Below are 22711 nucleotides of genomic sequence, written 5' to 3' on the forward strand. Positions count from 1 at the left end.
ATGTAAGGGGACGACGCGGATCCTCCCAACGCTCTCCGTCGACCCCCACCCGGGCCGGCAAATACGTTTAGTCACGTCCGGGATTAAAGGCAAATTCTTGGCATATTTCCGACTCGGCCCTTCTTACGGCTCTGCGTATTTTTACACCGTCCACGATCGAATTAGCGTCTTAGTTTTTCACAATGCGTGAAAGTAGCCCGGGAGACGGAGACTATTTTCCAAGAAAAGCGAAAATTCGGTAGAAAGAAATTTAACGTTTCCGCGTGTAGTTTGCAAATTCCGGCCCAGAAAAACCTATCTTACGGTCGGTGGCGCGTTTCCCTCCCCGGAAGCGAAACGTCCACCCCAATGCGTCGACGCGCCCGGCTCCGGCTCTTCCGTCCGGATCCCGCCGCAGTCTTACGACGACGCGGAGTCGGGTCGGCCACGCTCCGTCGGATGCCGACGGCGGCGGCCGATTCCATTTTGCCGTCGGCGGGGAGGGCGGAAGAGGGGACGAGCCTCCTTCCGGCGCGCGGGGGACATCGACCCCGCCGAGTGCGTGGCGGACGAGCCGGACGGGACGGCCCGGAGGAATTAAAGAACGAAACCTTATCCCTCGCGGGTCTAGAAAAATTAGCCGTCTCCGTCCGTAGTCCGGAGGGGTTTTAGTCCGTCGACCGCGGATTTCCCCGAAGAGGGGATGCGTCACCTTCCGACGTGTCGCAATACAACGGACGCGGCGGGCGGGGGCCGGTGCGCAGAACCCGGGATGGCGGACGACGCGTCATCCGGCGCAGCCAATGAGCGGGAGGGCGGCCGACCTTTATAAGGGGCGCGGGAGAGCCGGCGCTTCACTCGTCGTTCGTGGAAAGAATCGTCGCTTGGTTGTAGCCACGAGCTTTTTGTTGTTTGTCGTCTACGCCCTTCTTAACCCTGGTGAAAATGGTGAGTCCTTCCTTTACTCCGGCTCTGCCTAGGTTTTTCTTTCGTCCGCTTAACTTTAACGCCGCACCGCCGCACCTTCCGCCGTTATCCGGCCAAAGAAGGCGGTGGCCGGCTCCCGGCTCCCGGTCCGATGAGTCACGTCGATGCGGACGACCGGCTTTACCATATTTGGACCGTCGGCCGCATTCCGCACGGCCCGGCCGTTTCCGGACGGTCGGCGGTCCCCTTTTTTTCTGCTAAACCTCCGAATATTTCTCCCTTTTTCCTTTCCTTCCGCCCCACGGCTCTTTTCTCTAAGACCGCTTCGTCGCGGCCTCGACTTTTCTCGTTAACTCGTCCCTTTCCGCTCCACTCTTACTCCCTGCCACGTATTCGCTTTCCTCCGAACGAAGAGCCCGCCTCTACTTACGACAAAAACGTTTCCGAAAAATTCCTTAAACTCTCCCCTGGCCGTTAGACGTTCGGTCCCGGTCCCCGGTCCCGCTTATAGCGCCATTGTTGTAATTGGGCGGTAACCCGGAGCAATTAACGCTGCGAGTAAAGATCGTCCGTCCTCGTCTCTCGGGACGTTGGCGCTTTCTTTTTTCCGCCTTTATAATCCGCAGTACTGTAATCGGACATTAGTACGAAATCTTTATACAGGTGCTATTTTAATTTCTTAAACATTTCCCACCGCGACTAAATGTCGGCTTCCGCTGCCGGCGATCCGGACGGTAGTCGGCCGAGGTGTGTCGAAAGTGCGACGGGTTATTTACCGCGCAGCGACCAAATAAACTTATTTCGAGAAATCGACGTCTAACGCTTTAAACGGGAAATTAGTAATTCTACTAGCATCTTTAGGCCTACGGCGCGTGCGGAAGGTCTGCCGACCTCCCGACCTCTTAGCTCCGCGGCCGGATTGTATAACCACCCGTCTATTGTACTGTACTGTACGGTACATCTTCTCCACCCGCGATGTTGAAATCGTTATCTATTCCAGAATTAAAATGTTCGTGCGGACGTCCGATACTCTAACTTCACCCGTCCAAATGCCCTATTATTTTTTATTTCCACTGTAAATTTTTGAACTCTCTAATACAAACATCTCCGTCTTGACTCAAATTTTTACCGCGACCGGCATTCCCGTCGGAGGACGGCCGGATCGAATAACCCAGGTTTGACTCAATATATATATATATATATATATATATATATATATATATATATATATATTAATTATTATATATAATTATAATCTTAAGCAATGAATTAGTCTACGTAATTTGCATAATTCTGTTCCCGGGTGGCGTATACGTACTAAAAACACCGCGCAAAATTTCTGAATAGAGATAAGGAATGGGCTAATTTTTAAAATTTTTCGGTACAGCGTGAATGTATAAGTGTTCATATCGGCCAAGCCGGAGTCCAGATCGGTAATGCCTGTTGGGAACTTTACTGCCTGGAACACGGCATTCAACCCGACGGACAGATGCCCAGTGACAAAACTATGGGCGGTGGAGACGATTCCTTTAACACGTTTTTTAGCGAAACCGGAGCCGGAAAGCACGTTCCCAGGGCCGTTTTTGTCGACTTGGAACCTACGGTCGTCGGTAAGTAAGCTAACGATTTTTGCCCAGCCGCCCGAGTCCGAATCTTCCAGTCCTAATTTTTGACTTTCAGACGAGGTGAGAACGGGAACCTATCGTCAACTTTATCATCCGGAACAACTGATTACCGGAAAAGAGGATGCCGCCAATAACTACGCCAGAGGACATTACACCATCGGAAAGGAAATTGTGGATCTCGTGTTGGATCGCATTCGTAAATTAGCCGACCAATGCACGGGGTTGCAAGGTTTCTTGATTTTCCACAGCTTCGGCGGAGGCACCGGTTCCGGTTTCACCTCCCTATTGATGGAAAGGCTATCTGTGGACTACGGAAAGAAGTCTAAGCTCGAATTTTCTATTTACCCCGCCCCTCAGGTACGTTTCTCTAAAGCCTTACTAAAAACAAAACAACGTTCCGGTTGTGGTAAAACCTTCTTACAATTTAGGTATCCACCGCGGTAGTCGAACCCTATAACTCCATCTTAACGACTCACACTACGTTAGAACATTCCGACTGTGCCTTCATGGTCGATAACGAAGCGATTTACGATATATGTCGACGCAACTTGGACATCGAAAGACCTTCGTACACTAATCTGAACAGACTTATTAGTCAGATAGTGTCTTCCATAACCGCATCTCTCCGTTTCGACGGGGCATTGAACGTCGATTTGACGGAATTCCAAACTAATTTAGTACCGTATCCCAGGTATAATTTAAGCGTTTTGTGGAACAATTTTCCAGTGTGTATTATTTTACCCATCGATTTTATTTTTGCAGAATCCACTTTCCTTTGGTTACCTACGCTCCCGTTATCTCTGCCGAAAAGGCCTACCACGAACAATTGACGGTTGCGGAAATTACCAATGCTTGTTTCGAGCCTGCGAATCAAATGGTAAAATGCGATCCTCGCCACGGCAAATACATGGCGTGTTGTATGCTTTACAGAGGAGACGTCGTTCCTAAGGATGTAAATGCGGCCATCGCTGCCATTAAAACGAAAAGATCGATCCAGTTTGTAGACTGGTGCCCTACGGGTTTCAAGGTGAGCTTTAATAATTACTTTGTCGCTCGTTAGTTCTAGATCATTAAACTTTCCACCCTCTCCGTCGCTGCTGTCATTTAATGTACTGTACAATTAATGTTTTTTCTATATTCTGCTATACAGTATGTTTTTCTCGCTTATTTATTTGTGGAAACGCACCGATTATAGTAAAATTTATTGAATTTAAAAAAGAATTATGAATTTACCGAGAGAAATAATTCTCGACCACAATCTTGACAACCGTGGTACTTTCTTTAATCCGGAATAAAACTTCGTACCGAGTCGATTTGCAAGAACGATTTTATCTCGCACCCGATGACTCGAATACCATTTAAGTAGATGAAATTATAGAATGTTCGGTGTAGCTAATGCATCTGCTACGCTTAACTGGGATAAAAAGTAACTATTAGAGAATTTTTAGGTTTCTTTTAATTAATTACGGTTTCCTATTCTTTTAAACCTTATAGTAGAAATAAACTAAAATTATATATGACCGTTCCTATTTTTCATATACAAACAACTAAGACTACTGTTCACTTCTTAAAAATCCTTTTTAGGAAGATTTAATTCCTTGACACTTCTTACATGTACTGTACAGTAAAATAGTATTCATTTAATGATAACACCGGTTAATCTGCATCTTTATAAAGTTTTTTTTTTTAATTCAAATTATGTCCAACAATATTAAGAGACTTTGCTAAATTTTCTTAAAAAGGATTTAGTTATCACCCCACATAGGTATTTCGATACACCTGTTGGATTAAGACAATCGTGAACAAATAACCATAATCCAAAGGTATTCTCAACTATTAATTTTTTTTTATATTGAAGAATTTCAATTCAAATAGCTAGCTAATACAATGAATTTTGAACTTTAAGTTTTTAAAGAAAACTTCATAATAGTAGTCAAATGATTAATGTCGAAAGTCAAGCTAAATCTATATATTGATAACCATTTGGATACATACCACACTTAGTTTTATTGTTTCTTTAAAAAAAATTCCTAATGCGTGTGTTTCGCATCGACAGATTATCTAAATAATTGAATGGAACCTGTTCAATACTTGACTACTACTAATCTAATAAACCAGATCTTTTACTCGAATCTAGATATTTTTCTCTCTTGTTTTTACTGTCTTTATTGCCCGTCAGATTTCCTATTGTAGTCCATAAATGATAGGATTTATTATACGCAACACTAAAATTTCACCACGGGCAAGCCTTAAACTTGACCTAAAGCTGTAAAAAGAAACTTTAAGTTAAAAACTGTTTTTTATTGTTAAAACTAACATTTGATATTTGTTAGAAACGAAGTTATTGTAATTTGACCCGTGAAAATGTAAAGTCAATCTTTTCTTATTCGACAGGTTGGAATAAATTATCAGCCTCCAACCACTGTTCCCGGAGGTGACTTGGCAAAAGTTCCTAGAGCCGTTTGCATGCTCTCCAACACTACCGCTATTGCGGAAGCTTGGGCTAGATTGGACCACAAATTTGATCTCATGTACGCCAAACGTGCCTTTGTTCATTGGTACGTGGGAGAAGGTATGGAAGAAGGCGAATTTTCGGAAGCCAGAGAAGATCTGGCTGCTCTGGAGAAAGATTACGAAGAAGTGGGCATGGATTCTCTGGAAGGCGGCGAAGAAGAGGGCGAGGAATACTAAATGCATTTTGAAATATAATTTGCTATCGTGGCAAATTTCCACGCTTTTGTATTTCGATTAAAGTATTAAAACTCGCAACTGATTTTTGCAAATTTGAGTTTTGTAAAAGTATTTTTTTTTCCATAGAAGAAAAATCTTGTTTACGAAAGGCACGTGTTCTTATAATTTTTAATAAACACTTAACCTAAATTATAATCGAGATGTGTTACGTTCAATATCGAACTACGAAATTCCTAATTAGTGTGTTTCATTTTACCGGCCTTCCTACCCTAACGGATGTCGCATTCTATTTCGGCTTAGAAATACTTCGACCGTAATTGATGGCGGAAAACTTTTTTGTAAGTTTAAAACAAACACTCGAATTTTGGTGTGCCGAAAGCCTATTTTATGATAGATGCTAAATTGCACTACGCGCGGGCTTTGTACACCGTATTATCGAGCATTGCCTACCAATTAGTTTTTCTTCGAATCGTTTTTCTGGGTGTAATTAAGTTCTCTTCGAAGGAGAGATTTCCATTTAAATTTACAATCGAATGTTCTTATTGTCGCCGTTTCGTGTAAAGTTTTAAATTAATGGTAAAGCTGTTATCACCAAATGTACAGTACTTGGTGGATTTGAGTTTGTATTAACCAAGTTTGCATCAATACACTCCTATTGACAAACTAAGAATCATTTTTAAGATTTTAAGATATCCTTACATACTAAAACTTTCAATTATAATGTGTTTCGCATCTCTCGAATACGAACAATAATTCTGCAAGTTTTAAATCGTAGACTAACGAAGACGGACGGACCGGTGAGAATTTATAATCTCGAGAACAGTTAGATGAAAATCGGGGCCTCCGGCTTCTAAGCTTAGCTATATACAAATTCTAATCCGGACCGGAAGTCACGATTTAAATTCAAAATTTTTACACGGCTACATAGAACGATAAATTTATTATTTAAATTACAATACGATTGACAATCGCAGCCCGGCATCGCGACGAGGATTGTTCTAGATTCACAAAAACTTTATCAGAATTTTAAAAGGTGCGCGGCAGAACTAATTAAGCTTAGTTACGAAGTTCTCGAAATCGAAATAAAGTCAACTTAATTAAGGCAGTTGACGACACAGTACACATACTCGAATTTGAAGTAACGAAAGAAACCCGACAACTGTACAACGTAGAAGAAACGGAGTCCCGTTCGTACGTTTAGCCGATAAACTGAAATTTCGATTTTTATTTCAAATATTAACTTATTTTGCACGCACGCGTTTACATATATTTAATATTCGAGTATAAATAAATATATTTTATATACTCGTGCGATTGTTTTTTTATGTTGCGCCAGACCGGTAAATAGTCCCGGAGGACGTACCAGCGAAGGTAATACAATCGGAGGATGTTTCCGACGTAGCGCGACGCGATTGTAGGAATCGATTAGTGGTAGACGCAGTGGAGTTTTGCATCTGCCGGTAGCCCGGCAAAGGCGACGGACGATGCCGCGTGTGTCCGATTGGTAGTCGAGCGACTATAATTTCGTGCGGGCAACGCGGCCGTTCGGCCAGAAGCCGACCGTACGTCCGCCGGGCCCTCTACTTTTGTAGCCCCGCCGCTGGAAGACGATCGGAGGTCGGGTGCACGGTCTGGGCATCCTTACGGGCTAAGACGACGGTCAGATTTTGTAAATGTAACGCGCTTCGTTCCCGCAAGCTCCGTATCTTCGTCCGCACCAATTTTGCCACCATTCGCGTTGCCCGACCGGAAAGTATTTGCGCGCTAAATATAGAGATTCTCGGATCGTTCCACGGGGTAAGTCGATGGAAATACAGTATAGCCCGTACTTTCCGTAACAGTACTAACAGAGGGAAAATAAGGCGATGGGTTAAAAAATGACGGCTCCAAAATTTTTTCATCGTTAGAGTCGAGGGAGGTAGGAACGTCGACAAATTCGGGGATTTTTCTATATGTACGGATGTTAATGCGTACGGAAAGGCAGGATTTTTTTTCGCCCGATTTAAAACGTAACAACTCCCGTGTCTTTTGTCGAAAGTTTGAAATTTTTTCTCGTTACGGAGATGCGTCGCAAAAATTTTCGGACCATTCGTTCGGAAGGCACCACACCGCAACCTTAATTAATACGTCCCGAGACGTAAAGGTAAGGCTAGCAATTACTAGAGACGAAAAAACGCGGGCCAAGATCTTTATTGTCACGGATCGTAACGATAAGTCCTACTTTTCGATAATGTTACGCGCGTGAATTTTTTACCAAATTTCACCACCGGAGGGCCAACGACATACATTGACAAAAATGGCAGAAATATTATTATACTTTTGATATTAACGAAACGAAATAACGAACCATCGATTCGTAAACATAATCTTATATATAAAATTCTCGTGTCACAATGTTAGTTACCTTACTCCTCCGAAACGGCTTTACCGATTTTTACCAAATTTTATGTGCATATTCAGTAGGTCTGAGAATCGGCTACTATCTATTTTTCATACCCCTACACCATTTCCCCCCTTTCAAAAATATATTTATATATAAATTAAGGCTTTTATGTCCAACAGATGGCGCTACCTTCCGACGAACTAAGTTTGCTTTTCTGTCAGGCATTATGCTTTTCTGTGAGAATGGACTGAAGCAGATCATTTTCTATCTATCTATATAAATAATATATAACGTTCGTTTGTTCTTTTCTATGTTGTTTATATTAGTTTTAGTTTACGTTGTTTAGCATCGCGCGTGAGTTCTTTTGTATTTTATTTAAATTTGAAATTGGTTATTCGGAACAGTATTCGAATGTTGTTAGCCTGACGATGGCCATGGAATGGGCCGAAAACGTTTGTTTATGATTAAAGTTAAAGGTTCTCAGCATCAAGGTGTTGTTGTCTTACAGTGTAATAGAGTCTGAGTGAGGTTAGGAGAATAACTATTAATTATTCCTATTTTATTAAAATTATTACTTAATATAAATATTAATATAAATAAAATATAACGTTCGTTTGTTCCTACCGATTCCTTTGAAATTTTGACACAACGTTGCATTCGAATACGCACGTGTTTTTATATAATATACATGTCGAAATTCCCCCCAGTGGGGGGAGATGGACGGGATTAAGGCTTACCGTGAAGAACTCGGCTTCTATTATACTATTTTACATGCGTTTTTTTGCGTTTTTAATTGCGTTTTAATAGGTTACGTCAACAGAATATACACTAAAAAGGGATTTTTCGATATTCCCCAGCGGGAAAAGTGACGGGATTAAGGCTTACTGTGAAGAACTCGGCTTTTATTATACTATTTTAGATGCGTTTTTGATTGCGTTTTAATAGGGTACGTCAAGAGAATATACACTAAGAAAGAATTTTTTGAAATTTCCCCCACGGGGGAAGTGTTACACATTTATAATAGATACATTTTGAGCCACAACAACGCGTGGCCGGGTCAGCTAGTAAGTTGTAAATTTTTATATCGAATCTCACCCATTCTTTAACGTAAAACAACGAATAAAATAAAAGAGACGAAACGATCGTCTACCGCGACCGAAACTACATTTACCCGGTAAAATATACAAACGAACGTAAAATACCTTTATAAATTACGGCAGGAAATTCTGGAGAAACGTCATCTTCCGGAATGGGAGAAAGCGGACCGAGTTTTTGCCGGTGGTTCCTATTCGTATCGTTAGGTCGAGCCGGCGATTCGAGAAGAACAATTATTATTTATATCTAAAAAGTAAGACGAAACCGGAGACTTTAATCGACTTTTACCTTTAAATATTATCACGTTTGTCGTTACGGTAACTACCGTAATGGAACGTTTATTCCGACATCGACGCGGGTTTCGAAATTATTTAAATAAATCGTAATAATACCGCATTTAAATTACTATAATATCGAATCTGTCGGTTTTGACGGATAGAAATTGCGGGAAAGCCGCCGCGTTCTCCGTTCTTTCGGTTTACCAGATTTCGTTTATTTATTTTTACTCGGACGATAACTTAAACTTTTAATTCGTCCGTCGTTTAATTAATTAGCCGGACAAATCGGTAAATTACCGCCGATCGGCCACGATTTCGACCATTACGGACGAATGGGATGGGCGAGGAGGAAGGACGACGCCGACTCTTAATTATCTTCGTTCGACGAAACCGACACGAAAGTTGCCGAAATTCGGCCCAAAAATACCAGACGAGACACAGTTTTCCCCGGTCGGTGCCGGTCGATCTCCCGGCGGATGGGCTGGTAAGTACGGCGGCGGTGTTAAACGATCGACGATTAATTAAGGATGCGCGCCGACGAGATTAGCTTTTCAAAACGCTTTCTTCCTCGTAGGAGCGAGCGGGACGTTCTTTCGCCACGAATTCGGCTATACGCGTAACGTGGACGGCGGATCTTACGTCGAACCACCGGTCGAGTAAGGTTAAACGTAAAAGCCGAAGCTCGATTTATTATCGCGTTTCTCTAGAAGCGACGCGTTCCAAATTTTTTCCCATTATTTCTGAATTTTCAGTTCCGCTTTCGATTTAATTAAAATTTAAATAATTTTCCGTCTTAATGATAAACTACGGTCGTTCTTTAATAAATGTAGTAACGTATAAAGTTTTTATACGACAAACGAATCGTACGTTTCGTCTCTACCTTCGGTGCACCGAAATAAATAAAATTTCTCGTCGTTTTTCTACGTCGACGATATTTACATCGGATTAAATATTTTACGACCGAGTAAAAATGGGTCTAAAATAAAAATAAAGAAAAATTATTTTAGACCTACTTCTAATCCGTCGAGTATCCACTAAGGAAACTTTCCGTCGTAATTTCCAGGATATTTAGCCCCTTTTGTTTTCCTTTTATCGTCGGAAATATCTATTCTTTGCCAATTCCGGTCACCCGAAACGATAAACTTTTTGTGCCGAAAAAAAAGATAATTACGGTAATTTCCTCCGTCGATAACCTTTAGAATTTTCTATTTTTTCCCCCGCGAAAATACTTTTCCGTCGCCAAAGAACATTTAAAAATAAAAACAATACGAAAGTTATTTGCGGGTATAAGAAATATTCTCGCGGATGTCGTCTATTTGTTTAAACTAAAAATACTCGGATCGATTCTTTCGTATTTCACGTTTTTTACGTGAAAAATTCTTTATATATTTATTCATTTATTCATTTAGGTGATATAGGCCACATTTCGAGCACGCCTCGTACTCGCAATACGTGTCATTCGCTCTTTAATCTGACATATATATATATATATATACATACGTATATCCAAATTATTTAAATTTTTATTTAAAACCTCGTAACTACAAAACGAAATGACAAATCAGAAACGTGTTAATAAAAAGCACGTTTTTCAAAATTTGTAACGAATCTTTCGTTAGAAAAATAGAAATTAAATACGAAATTCTTCGAATCGATAGTTTAGGGTGAATTAATGTGACGAACGATTACTTCCTTTTATCTATCAAAAAAGAAAATAAAATAAAAAGGAGCCAAGTTCGACCAGACGCGTATCGTCGAGTTATCGTCGAAAAGATTAATAGTCGGACACCGAAAATGTTTTAAACCGCGTGATAAATACAATCATCCCCCGTTTTATCTTCTACGATAATTCGAAAATAATTTATTCGTTTTCTTTTACGTATTTCGAATTGAAAATCGAGTACCGGTTGGAAATTTCTAAATAAAAATACAAAGTGACCCAAAAGCTAGTTAGCTACGGCCGTCGTTCGCGCCTCGTCGCCTTCTTAACATTACTATTCTCTCTTTTATCGTATCGCGAATCTATTAATAACTTAAAAATTTATTGTATCTCGATTATAAAAAGCTTAAATCGTTTCGTAGTAAACTATTACGCATCTAACTATAATACGTCGCGTTATTCGTATCGTTTTTGTACTTTCATTTTTTATTTTGTTATTTTTGCATCGGCTTTTTTCGGGGGTTTCGTTCGTCGATTTTTAATAGGAGACGCCATTTTTATCCCGCGCCACCGACGTTGCCGTAGGTTAGTGTATAATAAATAAATAAAGTAAATAAATTTTGTCTGGCGCGTTTCGAGTACGCCGGCGAATAGGCGACCTTCCGTTTCTCTCGGGGTTTTATCGAAATGGTTAAAATATTTCGATATTTATTCGATAAACGTTAAAATATCTTAACGAACCGCTATTAAATAAAACCTACGGGCCTACGTAATTAAAAATAGTAAGCGCTTATCTCGTATTAAACGATATCGTTACTAATACGTTCGATATCGTTATATAAAAATTGCGCTCACTCGCCGCGGAAAAAGTTTTTATAAGACGTCGCTATCGGACGCGTTACGTCGTTATTATTCGGGCGCGGCCCCGAAAACAGTTTGCCGGCGTACCCGGGCGGGAAACCGAAGCGCAGTTTTCCCGCATTTTAAAACGGAAATTCACCGGCGAATATCGAGTTTTCGATTTCATTTATTTTAAAATATTCGTTAGTTCGTAATATAAAATTTACGACGGCTTACGAATATTTCTAATTAATTACGCGCGTAATTAAGCGGCTTTAAAAATATTCGAACGATAGATTTTTGAAAGAGCGTTTTAACGTTTTAGCGTGTTCTAAGAAAATTAATTATTGGAAAATATATTTATAGAAAATTTTGAGAAGTAGAAATATTCATTTTTGGGCTAAATCGTTAATTCTTTTTACAACCGCGTAAGCTAAAAAGCAATTTTTCGATAACGAAAACGAATAGAGTCGAGCGTTAGTACGCGACTTATACGTTACCATTCATTTTGTCGCGTGCCACATTTTATTTTATTAACTATATTAGGCGATTCTTCTTAGCTAAACAGAGATAAACGAATGCCCGGAAAAGAGAAATGTTCGAGAAAATGGATATCGTTCGGAAAAGCCATCGTCTTCCGTTATTAAGATCGATCGACTCGTCTTTCGCCACGTCAAATTTTCGTCGCGTGGTCGTCGGTCTTATTTTATCGTCCGAATCGAAGTAATTACGCTCGAAAATATCAATTTGTATTCGATTTAACTTATTCCACTTATATTCCGTTTCGGCTTCGACGCTTTTCGTAATTTAGCGGCGATAACTATTAAAATTTCCACGAAAAGTCTTTCTGCCACGCACGACGAGAAAATTGTAAAGAGTTTTTCCTTCGTTTATTCGAGATTCGGAAAATTCGTTTACGCGTAATCGCGATTAAATTAAAAACATTCGTTCTTGATAAAGTCGTATAGAATACGTAAACAATTTTATACGGGTTTTTTTTTATAAAAATAGAGGAACGTCGTTACGTTCTGAAAAGTCAATTTGAAAAACCTACGAAATTTTTCTGGATATATCGAATGATTTTACACCGTATAAAACCTTAAATGCTTCTCAAAAAATTTTAATTAGTTTTTATTTCTCCCGTTTTCGAAATACGCGTACGGGTACCGGTACTTAAATGTCGACGCTTTTCGATATTTGTGTTACGTCACCGAAGATATTTAAGCGTTGGTAAAAGTTTCTCGATATTTAAAGGTCTTGTTGCGCGGATCCGTCCGAGGTTTATTACGAGGACGGACGTTGACGTTCGAAACTTAAATATGTGTAAATATTTGTTCGTTAAATTAAGTAAGAAGAGTAACTAACATTGTTTTTCCGATCTATCTATATTACTCGTCCCCCATACCTTATTAACGCGATATGTCGGTTCCCGATTATTCGAAATATTATTAGTTTTATTTAAAAAATTTAATAATAAAGCGACGTATCGGTATTACTGTATTATCTAATTGTTACTTACTTTATACGGTCCTTCCGAATAGCGCCGGCGAATCTTCCCTCTAAATGTAAAATAGAGATCCCTTTGGCATCCGCTAGTTACTAAATGTACCCGCTTTCGAACCGGAACTCCACCCTCGATTTAGTGGAAATTTCGGAGACGATGAAATAGCGGCGCTAAATCGAGTCGATCGATAGCATTTTTGTATAAATTATTGTTATATATTACGCGTATCGCGTGGAAAAAACGTGGTAATTATACATTAAGTATTCAAAAAGTCACGCTTAGCATTTAATAAAATTTTTAATCGTTTTTACGAAAATATTACAGATAAAGCTGCCTCGTTTTGTCAACGAACAATCCATATTTGTCGCTATCTATTTTCTCGATACGAAAAAAGACTCGATTATAAATGCAAAATAGAACATTTACATCTTCGTTTTTGTGCGTCGAAATATATTTCTTTCTTCTTCGTAAACGACGTTCGGGGCCCGCTGTGGACCGATTACGGGGGAAGATCGTATTTTAAGTGTATTCTGACGCAATTACGATTACAAATTCGACAGTTTATTCGAATTACGTTTCGATTATTCGTCCGATAATCCATTCGAATAGTTTCATACTATAAAAATAAATCTTAAAAATTCATCGAGCGATAGAATCGTATAATTTACGGTTTGATCCCTATTTTATAATCCGATTTAAACGAAGAATACGTAGAAAAAGATAAATTTTACCGTTCCCGTCTTTTGTCGGAGTGGTGGCGCATCGCCATCGCCCGCCATTTACCGTATCCCGCGCTCGGCGAAGACGAATATTATGTCCGTTTTCTTAAAAATAATAAAGTAAAATGTCGCGGTTTCCTTCGTGCCGATTATAAAGTTGTCTCGATGCGGCATTTTATATTTTCTTGTCTATTTTGATTCGAATTATTACGGAGCCCGGAGACAAATTCTTTAATGTAAACTATTTTCGCCTGGACTCTGGTGCTATAAAATGCGCTAACTCTTTCGAAAAAATTCGCTACATTTCAGCTTTTCAGGAAACCCTACGAGAAAAAGATGAATTATTTTTTAATTTAAAATAATAGTAATATTATTTCGTTTCAAAAATATATTTTTCTAACAATAAAAAGGAAACACTATTTTCTGATTTTCAAAATGTAAATACAGTACACTAGACTTTTACTAATCCGGCTATTCCTTGTACTGTACAGAGAGTGCCGGATTACCGAAAACGTACAGACTTAAAGCTCGCCCGAAGGCAATGAATGACGCGACTCGTCCTTCGATACCGATTCTTTTAGGAGGCGAGCGGGCAAATATTACGGCGCGCCGATACGCGATGAGAAAATCGAGTAAGACGAGACGTACGACACGAATAACATTTGTACGGAAACAGAAGCGCTTACGCCTTACGGGGTATGCCGGATAATCGACAGACCGGATTACTGTAAATAGCCTAAGAGTATACTGTATAATACCGGAAATTACGAGTCTCTCTAAAATGACAAATCATAAATAAAATAGAAACGAACTTCTGTAGGATCGATTATAAATGCCTTACCGTCCATACTTGTAATTTATTTTTAATTGTCTACTCGGACATTACTCATTAGTAGGACTTTACGCTGGTGTTTAAAATTTGACGCAATAATGAGAGTTAGTTCCGAAAAAACAAATTTTCTTTGTTATATTACCCGTAGTAGTAATTTTTTCTGTACGCTTATACGTGTTTCGGGCTAACACGCCGCTCGTCGGCAGTATTACCACAAACCACCGGTATACTTTATTTCTATTCTTTCTTTCTTCTTTTTTCTTGGCAATTTCTTTAGTTTCTAATTTTTAAATTTGATGTTAGATGACAAAATTATCCTATTTATTTTTGTTACATCGTGCTTTTGTAGATTCCTGCTTATACTTACGGGCTAACTTAATAGAAACAAACACACGATTTGAGGTTGAAAAAGGCTTTAATAATAGTATAACCATCGATAGAACTGATAATAAATTAGAATACAAAATGTTTATAAACCTATGCAAATACCGAGGGTACTTAATTATAAATCTAACGTTCCACAAGCTACGAAATTCAATATCTTCAAAATGTATATAGATAAAATTAAAAATAGAACAAGTTACAAGATCAAGATATAGAAATAGAACGTGTGATAAAATGTTTTTACTTAATGGTTACATTAAAAAAAATTTAGAAAAATGGTTAAGCCGGATTAATTGTAATAGCATTAAAAATAGAAATTTTGAAGAAATAAAAAATGCGTAAATTTAAGACATATACCTAAAATTTTTGAGAGTTAAAAATACATTAAAAGGGAAAGTTAATCTAATACCGGAAAAAAAATAATTTATTTAAATGTTATTTATATCACAGATCTGCCAAAAGAATTAATTTAATGGAAAAGAAGGAAATAGTTTATCCATTCAATTGTAATTGTGATCCAGCAAAAACTTATGTAGGAGAGACAAAAAGGACTTTAGGAATTACAAGTTCTGTTTTTTTCCGAACTAACTCTCATTATTGTGTCAAATTTTAAACACCGGTAAAAAGTCCTACTAATGAGTAATGTCCAAGTAGACAATTAAAAATAAATCCTGTAGGATCAGTTTAATTATGTATTAATGACAAATATTCTCAATTCGATCTTCTAAGACGTTATTACGCTTTTTTACCGCACGAAAACCTAAATTACATTTTAAGTGTATAATTTATCGACCTTTACATTATATATTAAAATTATTCCTTTTAAATTGGACTCTTTTATTTATAAAAGAGTCCAATTTAGAGGGAAGTGGCCAATTTGAGGGGTTTTATTATAACTGTATTCGTAAAACCACGAGCCGATATTTTTGACTTTAAGAAAACATTAACTATTTATATTAGTTTACAAATAATACATTTGTTGATAAAATCGTAGAATTTAAGATTCACAAATATTCTATCAAATATGGAATTTATTTATATAATAACGTTTTATTAAAGTTTCGAAATTCCAATTTAAGTAGGACAAATAAGAGAAAAGCAGACAAAACAATACAAATGATACTAAATTTTTGGCACAAATGATGTCGTTAAATGATGATAATATAAATTAACAATGTAATTAATGTCGTTGAACGAGGTTATCGCATTACTCAAAATCTTTCGATTTTCTATATCTTTCTGCTAAAAGCATCGTGAAAATTTAAAGAAATAATGTTTAAAACCATAAAAACGAATTACGAAAATCTTACCCTCCAAAATGAGAAAGAGAATCGAACGAAGTGAAGCTTGTCGTCATGTCATCCAGTGATGGTAAAGTAACATTTCCTTGGAAATCATCCGGATCTTGTTTGAAAACGGATGGAAAATTGCCAGATATTTTCCTAGAATCTTTAACAGAAGTATTCATTAAACCAGTGGAATCTGTAAGAGAAAAAATATTTTGCAACATTTAAATTACGAAACTTTGGTTCTTATTATATCGTAGAAATTAGCTTTAATTAAATCTAGTCTAAACAATTAAAAATCCAGCAACGAGTAGAGTAACTTTCCAGGCTGCCGAGATTTTATTTAGAAAATAACTTTTATGTTTCGACTTACAATATAATAAATAAAAATGTATGTGGCGCCATCTGTTACGAGATTTTGTTACGAAAACAAAACTTAATTTTACAAAGTTTTAATATATTTTGTTACGTTTATTTTTAATTATTATCGAATAGAAAAAAGTTTAATTTTGGGGTAGTAACCAGTTTCATAAAACATTGTAAATGCTAATAACATATAACATCTTCATTAAGTCCTGTCCCACTGGATACGACACACGACCCTTCTATCACCCATCCCCTCGACCTTTCGCCGCCAAAATTTACTAGCATCGACGTCCCTTATACACGAGCTGCCGTGCCAAATTTTATTTCAATCTTCCCCCATCCCGAAATATTAAACGAAATGTTTGGTTTTCTTCAAATCTCTTCCCTACTCCTTCCAATTTATAAATATTTGTATAATCTTATGTAGCCAAATAATTAATTTTATATAAAAATTATTGTAAAATTGTGTTGTTATCCTCCACAGTCGGATTCTTTTAAAGTACTGTTTTTCAAATAAAAACGATTTATTTTCGATACACCAATATCACCATCAGTGTTTCGTCCACCGTTTTTACACGCCGATTAATTTAATTGACTAACCATAAACATAATCAATATATTATTCAATGCAGTATTATTAATTGTTTTAGTTTCTCCAAATTCATTTATTTTGTCGAAATAATTATAACCACGTGGTGTTTTTACCTCGTTAGTTCCATCTCCTACGGGGTCTTTTGTGGTGTTTCCTTACACTTCTCCCTCCCTAAGTCGATACACGCGATTTACGAACGAACCCTAAGAAATAAGTGCTTAAAGAAATTTCAGAATGAAAGTGCTCAACCTTATGGAATTCTATTAAATTACTGTTTTTATCTCGTAGTTAATTAAACTGCGCATGGACCCAGTTTAGTTTTGTTACAATACAATTTTTGCCCTCCTCCAGTTGATTTTAATCGCAAGACATTGCGCTACCTAGTGAATTAATTATTATTTTTTGTAATAATGTAAAATCTTTTCTCAAAATGATGCAACCTTTAATAATAGGACACTTGTACTAAGCGTAGGAGTTCACCTTTATTAATTAGAATAGGTAGAAGGAGAGACGATCGGGTGGCCGAATAGCCGAGGTAATACGAAAAGAGACCTTTTTTTTAATTTTTTACACCGTTAAAAGTCAAAATATCTCCAAACGAAAAATATATTATTTGTATCATTTTCATAATCAGCGGCATACATTGTATATAGTGTATATATTTACCTGATTCACGGTATGAATATAAATTAACTGACTTTGGACCCGCTAATTCTTGCTTCATAGAATTTCTTATGGGCGGAAGAACTGGAATTCTACTGGTAAAATTTGTGTGATAAATAGTGTCGCTCCTATAAATAAAAATATAGTACAGTTTATAACTAATAAATTTATGTCAAATCTTTAAGGTATTAATCCACGAGAATATTCGTCTCCGATTATTATGGCTGTATTGAAAACATTGGTTTTAATTGTATTAAATGTATTTAATTGTATTTTAATCGTATTAAAACCATTAGTTTTAATACTGCCATTATAAACGGTCACTCATTAAGTAAATTTTCATCCGAAATACGTTATATTCGGATCCGTAAAATCGAGCTGAACGAAATGTGCGTCTTTTATACTTTTATGTTATGTACGCTAAATAATATTTTCATTTTAACTGTTAAAAAACTTGTATGAGCATATCAATGTAAAAGAAACCTGTATTTTATTACAATAAAAACGAAAATATTGAATTATATGACTATTTAGAAGATTATAAGATTACCTGTCAAACTCAGACCTTCTTTCCAAATTTGATGTGTGGCTTGTCGTGGGATTAACTGAAAAAAATAAATATACATATATAAAATATTGTAATCGAAAACCAGACATAACATACAGGTGATTAATAATAGTTTCCGTGCATTAGACATAATTTTTTCTGGATTGACGAAAACCTAAATGCCAATGTTAAATAAACAATCATTTGGTAAATTTGCAAATAATTAAAAGATATGCTGTATTAATGCGTAGGCTACTATTTTAGTGAATAGTCTACAAATGAAACAATCGTAGAGGTCAGTGAGAAGCTAAACAGTCAAAAATTATACCGAGAATAACGTCAGAGTAGCCTAAATAAAATCTTAAAACTTATATCATTACATCGGAAATAATAAATAAAGCCATTCTCTCGTACAACTCTAAAAATATAAAACTGTATTTCAAATATTTTCGTTAGACTTATAGAGTAGTGTATAGACCTCCAGAATAGGCCTATACACTAAGTGCAGCTTATTGTAACTGCGGACACGATCAGTCGTCTAATATCAGAATCAATAAATAAATGAAACATTACAAAATTTTCGTTTATTGTAATCAGAAATTTGTTTGTAATTATCGTAATATTATTGAAGGTGGATTTAAATTTACTCGGACGATTAACAGTCTAGCGTCACAAAACGACAATGACTCGCACTCGATACTGTATATATTACAGTAATGCGGTTTAAATTTCAATTTATATGCTAATTGTTTGCTACTGTTGAAAATTGTATACTTCACTATCGTCGAATTAAAATACACTACTGTTCTTTACCTCTTAGCGCAGTGAAAGAAGCGAATGAGAAGGCAAAGCTTTGTCCCCGAAAGACAAGCTTTTAGAACAGGTTATCGAGTATCGATCAACGAAATGTTGCTGCACAGTTAAATTTTCACAGCCAGATTTTGCGCAGGATTTTGGAAAGCGGGGTAAATATTGATAAGTATAAAAAGAAAAAATGAGATCACGATTCTCAGGGAAGGTAGTGAAGTCGAGTTAACTTTGAAGGTTTGGCTTAGTAATGTTCGCGAAAAAAGAGCCCGTTAATGGGTCACTAACTCGTCATAAAGCGGAACCCCTAGCTAAAGATGCTGGAAGTTAAGATTTTATTGCGATCGACGGGTGGAGAAAGTAGAGTATGGCGGCGAAAAGGAAATTTCTAATTCGGCATCGGCCGAATTGCGGATAAAGCCAGAAGAGCCAAAAATTATTGCCGAATTTTCAGCGATAAATGCGGACTAAACGGAACTTCGTTTTCTTGCAATGCGTGGTCTTATTTACAGTATAACACGTTTAAACTTCAAAGGCACCGAAGAAATTTACTACTGTAAAACGTTCCTTCGGCGATTTAAATCTTCTGCTACGCTATAAGCCAGTAACTTTTTCGTAATATAAATACGCGAAGATCCAAATGTCAGTTGACCGTTTTAAAGCGAGAGTTTACGAAATTTACAAAAAAAAAAAAAAAACAAAAAAAAACAAAAAGCTTCGAGTGAGATCCTCCGTGTTTAATAAACAATTTACAGAATTCGATTACATTATTTCAAATTTTCGCTTACTGAATTACCTCGAAATACTCATAAATATTCTTGATATTTGATATTAGGACTACTTTGTATATTTCTTTTCAATATCGTTGTACTTAACAATCTTAACAGAGAATGAAAAAATAACTGATACTATCGCAATACAATTTTCTCCATAAATAATTATTTATTATTGTCGTCCTTTGTCAATTTAAATGTCTCAAAAATATAAATACAAATAACGAGGATCACCACGAAATTTACAGTTATTAGAAAGATTAATGCCGATCTTAATCCGAACAAAATGAAGAATGTAGGCTTATGTTGGAATAGATTATAATAAAACGAGCATTTAAAGCGTGTCTTAATTAAAATAAATGCTAAAAGTCCTACCTGCTTGGTGACTGGTCAAACATTTGGGATGATGATGTATATCGGGAAGGCTCGTGTTACTTACGGACGAGTTTTCAGTGTGAGAGATAGGAGCTATCGGCTGAATGATCAGACATTCGTTTAGTAGCTCCGCATCGATATCTGTTATCCCGCTTCTTAACTGATAAAAAAATATATAATAATTATTTTTATAATGAACGCCTCATCCGTTGTACACTTAAAAATAATAGTCATAAATTTTGTACACGTTCTGTATTATTTAATGGATTTAATACTTAATTCCTAATTAAATTGTTAGTTTTACACAATATTTTTCGTGGCATAAAATAAGTTATTTTACCTAAGATCAATTTTTCAAACTAATGCCGGTACAGAAATTGAAATTACCACGTTACGTACGACGAAAAGATCCACGTTTTAATACAGATAAGTGGAAAACTTTTTCAGTATTAAGTTAACCTTCTAAAAACAAACTGAAATTACTCGTCCTCAGTTTATTCGAATTTATTTGGCATATTTTCTACGGACTAAATGTGGACGTTTAACGACAATGACGAATCTGTACTAATTTTCGGCTCAGAAATTGCTCGAGAAAAATTCATTTATCTGACTTTTTTTTAAAAAGGATAAAATGAATAATTCTGTAGTTTAATTCCCGACTTTTCTTCCACAGTTTGATTACATTACATTATAGAAAAATGGTTAAAAATGTAAAATATACAGACTAACGATTGTTCATATTTACATCAAATTACGGCACATTCGAAGCGTGAAGTTTGACATCGATTATTATTACCTAAATACTGTATCACCTCTGTGTATACTATCGCGTAGAATTTTGAATGTTTTCGATTCGTAGTGTAGAATCTAAATCGTAAGTTTCCGCGCTATTAAATTATCACAAAATGCCACGATCTGTTAAAATTCCTAGAAAGTTTTTAACTCCACGAATTTTCATTTCTTAATACGAGAAAAGAATCTTGTAGGTTTTTTTCTAACGGATTAAAATTCCAGAGTTTACATTCCATAAGCAGAAAATATTTCTAGCATTTCATCGTTATACCGCTAAAAATACCTAGAATAAAGTAAACATCCTCCTATTTCTACGACTTTTGATATCTTATCTGCGAAAATTATATAAATTTCCTGGAAATATCTTTAAATGGTAAACTGAAATCTGAAATAATGTTTGACCTATGGCATTAGAAGTTATCAATTTAATATTTCTACTTAAGTTGCGTATTCCTTATTTCATTCTTCCGGAGAGATGTCGCGTAATTTGCGCACGGATCTCATTTTGAATAACTTACCAAGTAATTAAATAAGAAAGTGATTTAGACTCTACACTGTTTAGCTGACTTTTGCTACGTTTCTCCGACTTTTTATACTTTTGATGTCTGATTTTGCTCGATTATTTGATAATTTAACTGTAAATCGCAGACGTTCGATATGAGTAAAATGTAGTTTTATAACTTTATAATTCTGTCTCTTACGGTTTTAATACGGTGTGACGAACTTTAAGAGAAACATTTTTATTAAAAAAGTAAGAATATAACCTTCTTTTTAGCGGGATCGTTTTTTGCAGAGTGGTTTTTAACGTGTTTTCTCAAAGAACTGGGGTCTGTGTAACGTTTCGAACAACCAGGAACTTGACAAGCGTACGGCTTCTGTAAAAAAAAAAAAAAAAAAAAAACAAACCATGTAGAGAAGGTTAGAACGGGTCGAATTCAATAACATCAATAATATAATAATAAATGAATCAACGAAAAAATAAATTTGTATAATTTTTTGTTTTGTCTCGTATTCTCCAGTATACCCGTTATCAATAACCGAGATCATATAACAAAAAGGAGAACGTACGGTGTCCTGATGGGTTCTCTGGTGTTTCGCTCGATCGGACGAATTGCTGAAAGCCTTGCAGCATCCCGTGTATTGACATACGTAGGGTCTTTCTCCCGTGTGAGATCTCAGATGTATCTTTAAATTTTCCAGACGTGAAAATGCTTTATTGCAGCCTTCGAACTAGAAAAGCACACAAATGCAAATAATGTTAACTACGTGATTCTTAAGGAATAAATAATTTTAAAAATGATCAATTTTAATCTATTTTATATTAAAATGTAGCTTAAATTTATAATGTTCTGCTTAGAATATTAATTTTTTTTTAATTTAAATTACGGACAGAGCGAGCTTATTGCGCCATCAAATATTAAGGTAACTTCTAAAATAAAATATAAATGATTAAGTAAACGTAAAATAAATTTTTAAAAAACGGGCTTTTAAGAAGTGATTAGTTCATATTTTTATCTGTTTTTCTATCCGGGACACCGTCTGGTGTCCTTGACAGAAATCGCGTAAGAAAAACATATATTTAAAGAAAAGACT

The 22711-nt window shown here is 36.5% G+C and overlaps 2 protein-coding genes across 2 annotated transcripts in view; one reads left to right on the plus strand and one right to left on the minus strand.

Moving 5' to 3' along the window:
* The first annotated feature begins 774 nt into the window (after positions 1 to 774).
* On the plus strand, positions 775 to 5314 carry LOC136974581 (tubulin alpha-1B chain-like). The gene is made up of 6 exons (XM_067269497.1): positions 775 to 927; positions 2294 to 2516; positions 2587 to 2888; positions 2960 to 3222; positions 3294 to 3558; positions 4926 to 5314. Exons 1-6 carry the CDS (start codon positions 925 to 927, stop codon positions 5220 to 5222), a joined length of 1353 nt encoding a protein of 450 aa, XP_067125598.1. The 5' UTR covers positions 775 to 924; the 3' UTR covers positions 5223 to 5314.
* A 7946-nt stretch (positions 5315 to 13260) lies between these two features.
* Positions 13261 to 22711, minus strand: part of LOC136974582 (zinc finger protein GLIS3-like) — a 39374-nt gene continuing 29923 nt past the window's right edge. Inside the window, exons 4-10 of the mRNA XM_067269498.1 lie at positions 22187 to 22348; positions 21883 to 21993; positions 20327 to 20486; positions 18375 to 18429; positions 17828 to 17952; positions 16228 to 16399; positions 13261 to 14024 (exon numbers count right to left, since the gene is read on the minus strand). Of these exons, the coding sequence (XP_067125599.1) occupies positions 14015 to 14024; positions 16228 to 16399; positions 17828 to 17952; positions 18375 to 18429; positions 20327 to 20486; positions 21883 to 21993; positions 22187 to 22348 (795 nt within the window). The 3' untranslated portion in view covers positions 13261 to 14014. The remainder of the gene's footprint in view (positions 14025 to 16227; positions 16400 to 17827; positions 17953 to 18374; positions 18430 to 20326; positions 20487 to 21882; positions 21994 to 22186; positions 22349 to 22711) is intronic.

This window comes from Centruroides vittatus, unplaced genomic scaffold (assembly GCF_030686945.1).
Source record: "Centruroides vittatus isolate TY-2023 unplaced genomic scaffold, ASM3068694v2 contig_351, whole genome shotgun sequence".
NCBI lineage: Eukaryota > Metazoa > Arthropoda > Arachnida > Scorpiones > Buthidae > Centruroides > Centruroides vittatus.

Bases quoted from the DNA above. Each gene is read 5' to 3' on its own strand.
- LOC136974581 (XM_067269497.1), top strand. The intron at 2,889-2,959 runs GTACGTTTCTCT...CTTACAATTTAG, and splicing joins CTATTTACCCCGCCCCTCAG to GTATCCACCGCGGTAGTCGA. The intron at 3,223-3,293 runs GTATAATTTAAG...TTATTTTTGCAG, and splicing joins AATTTAGTACCGTATCCCAG to AATCCACTTTCCTTTGGTTA.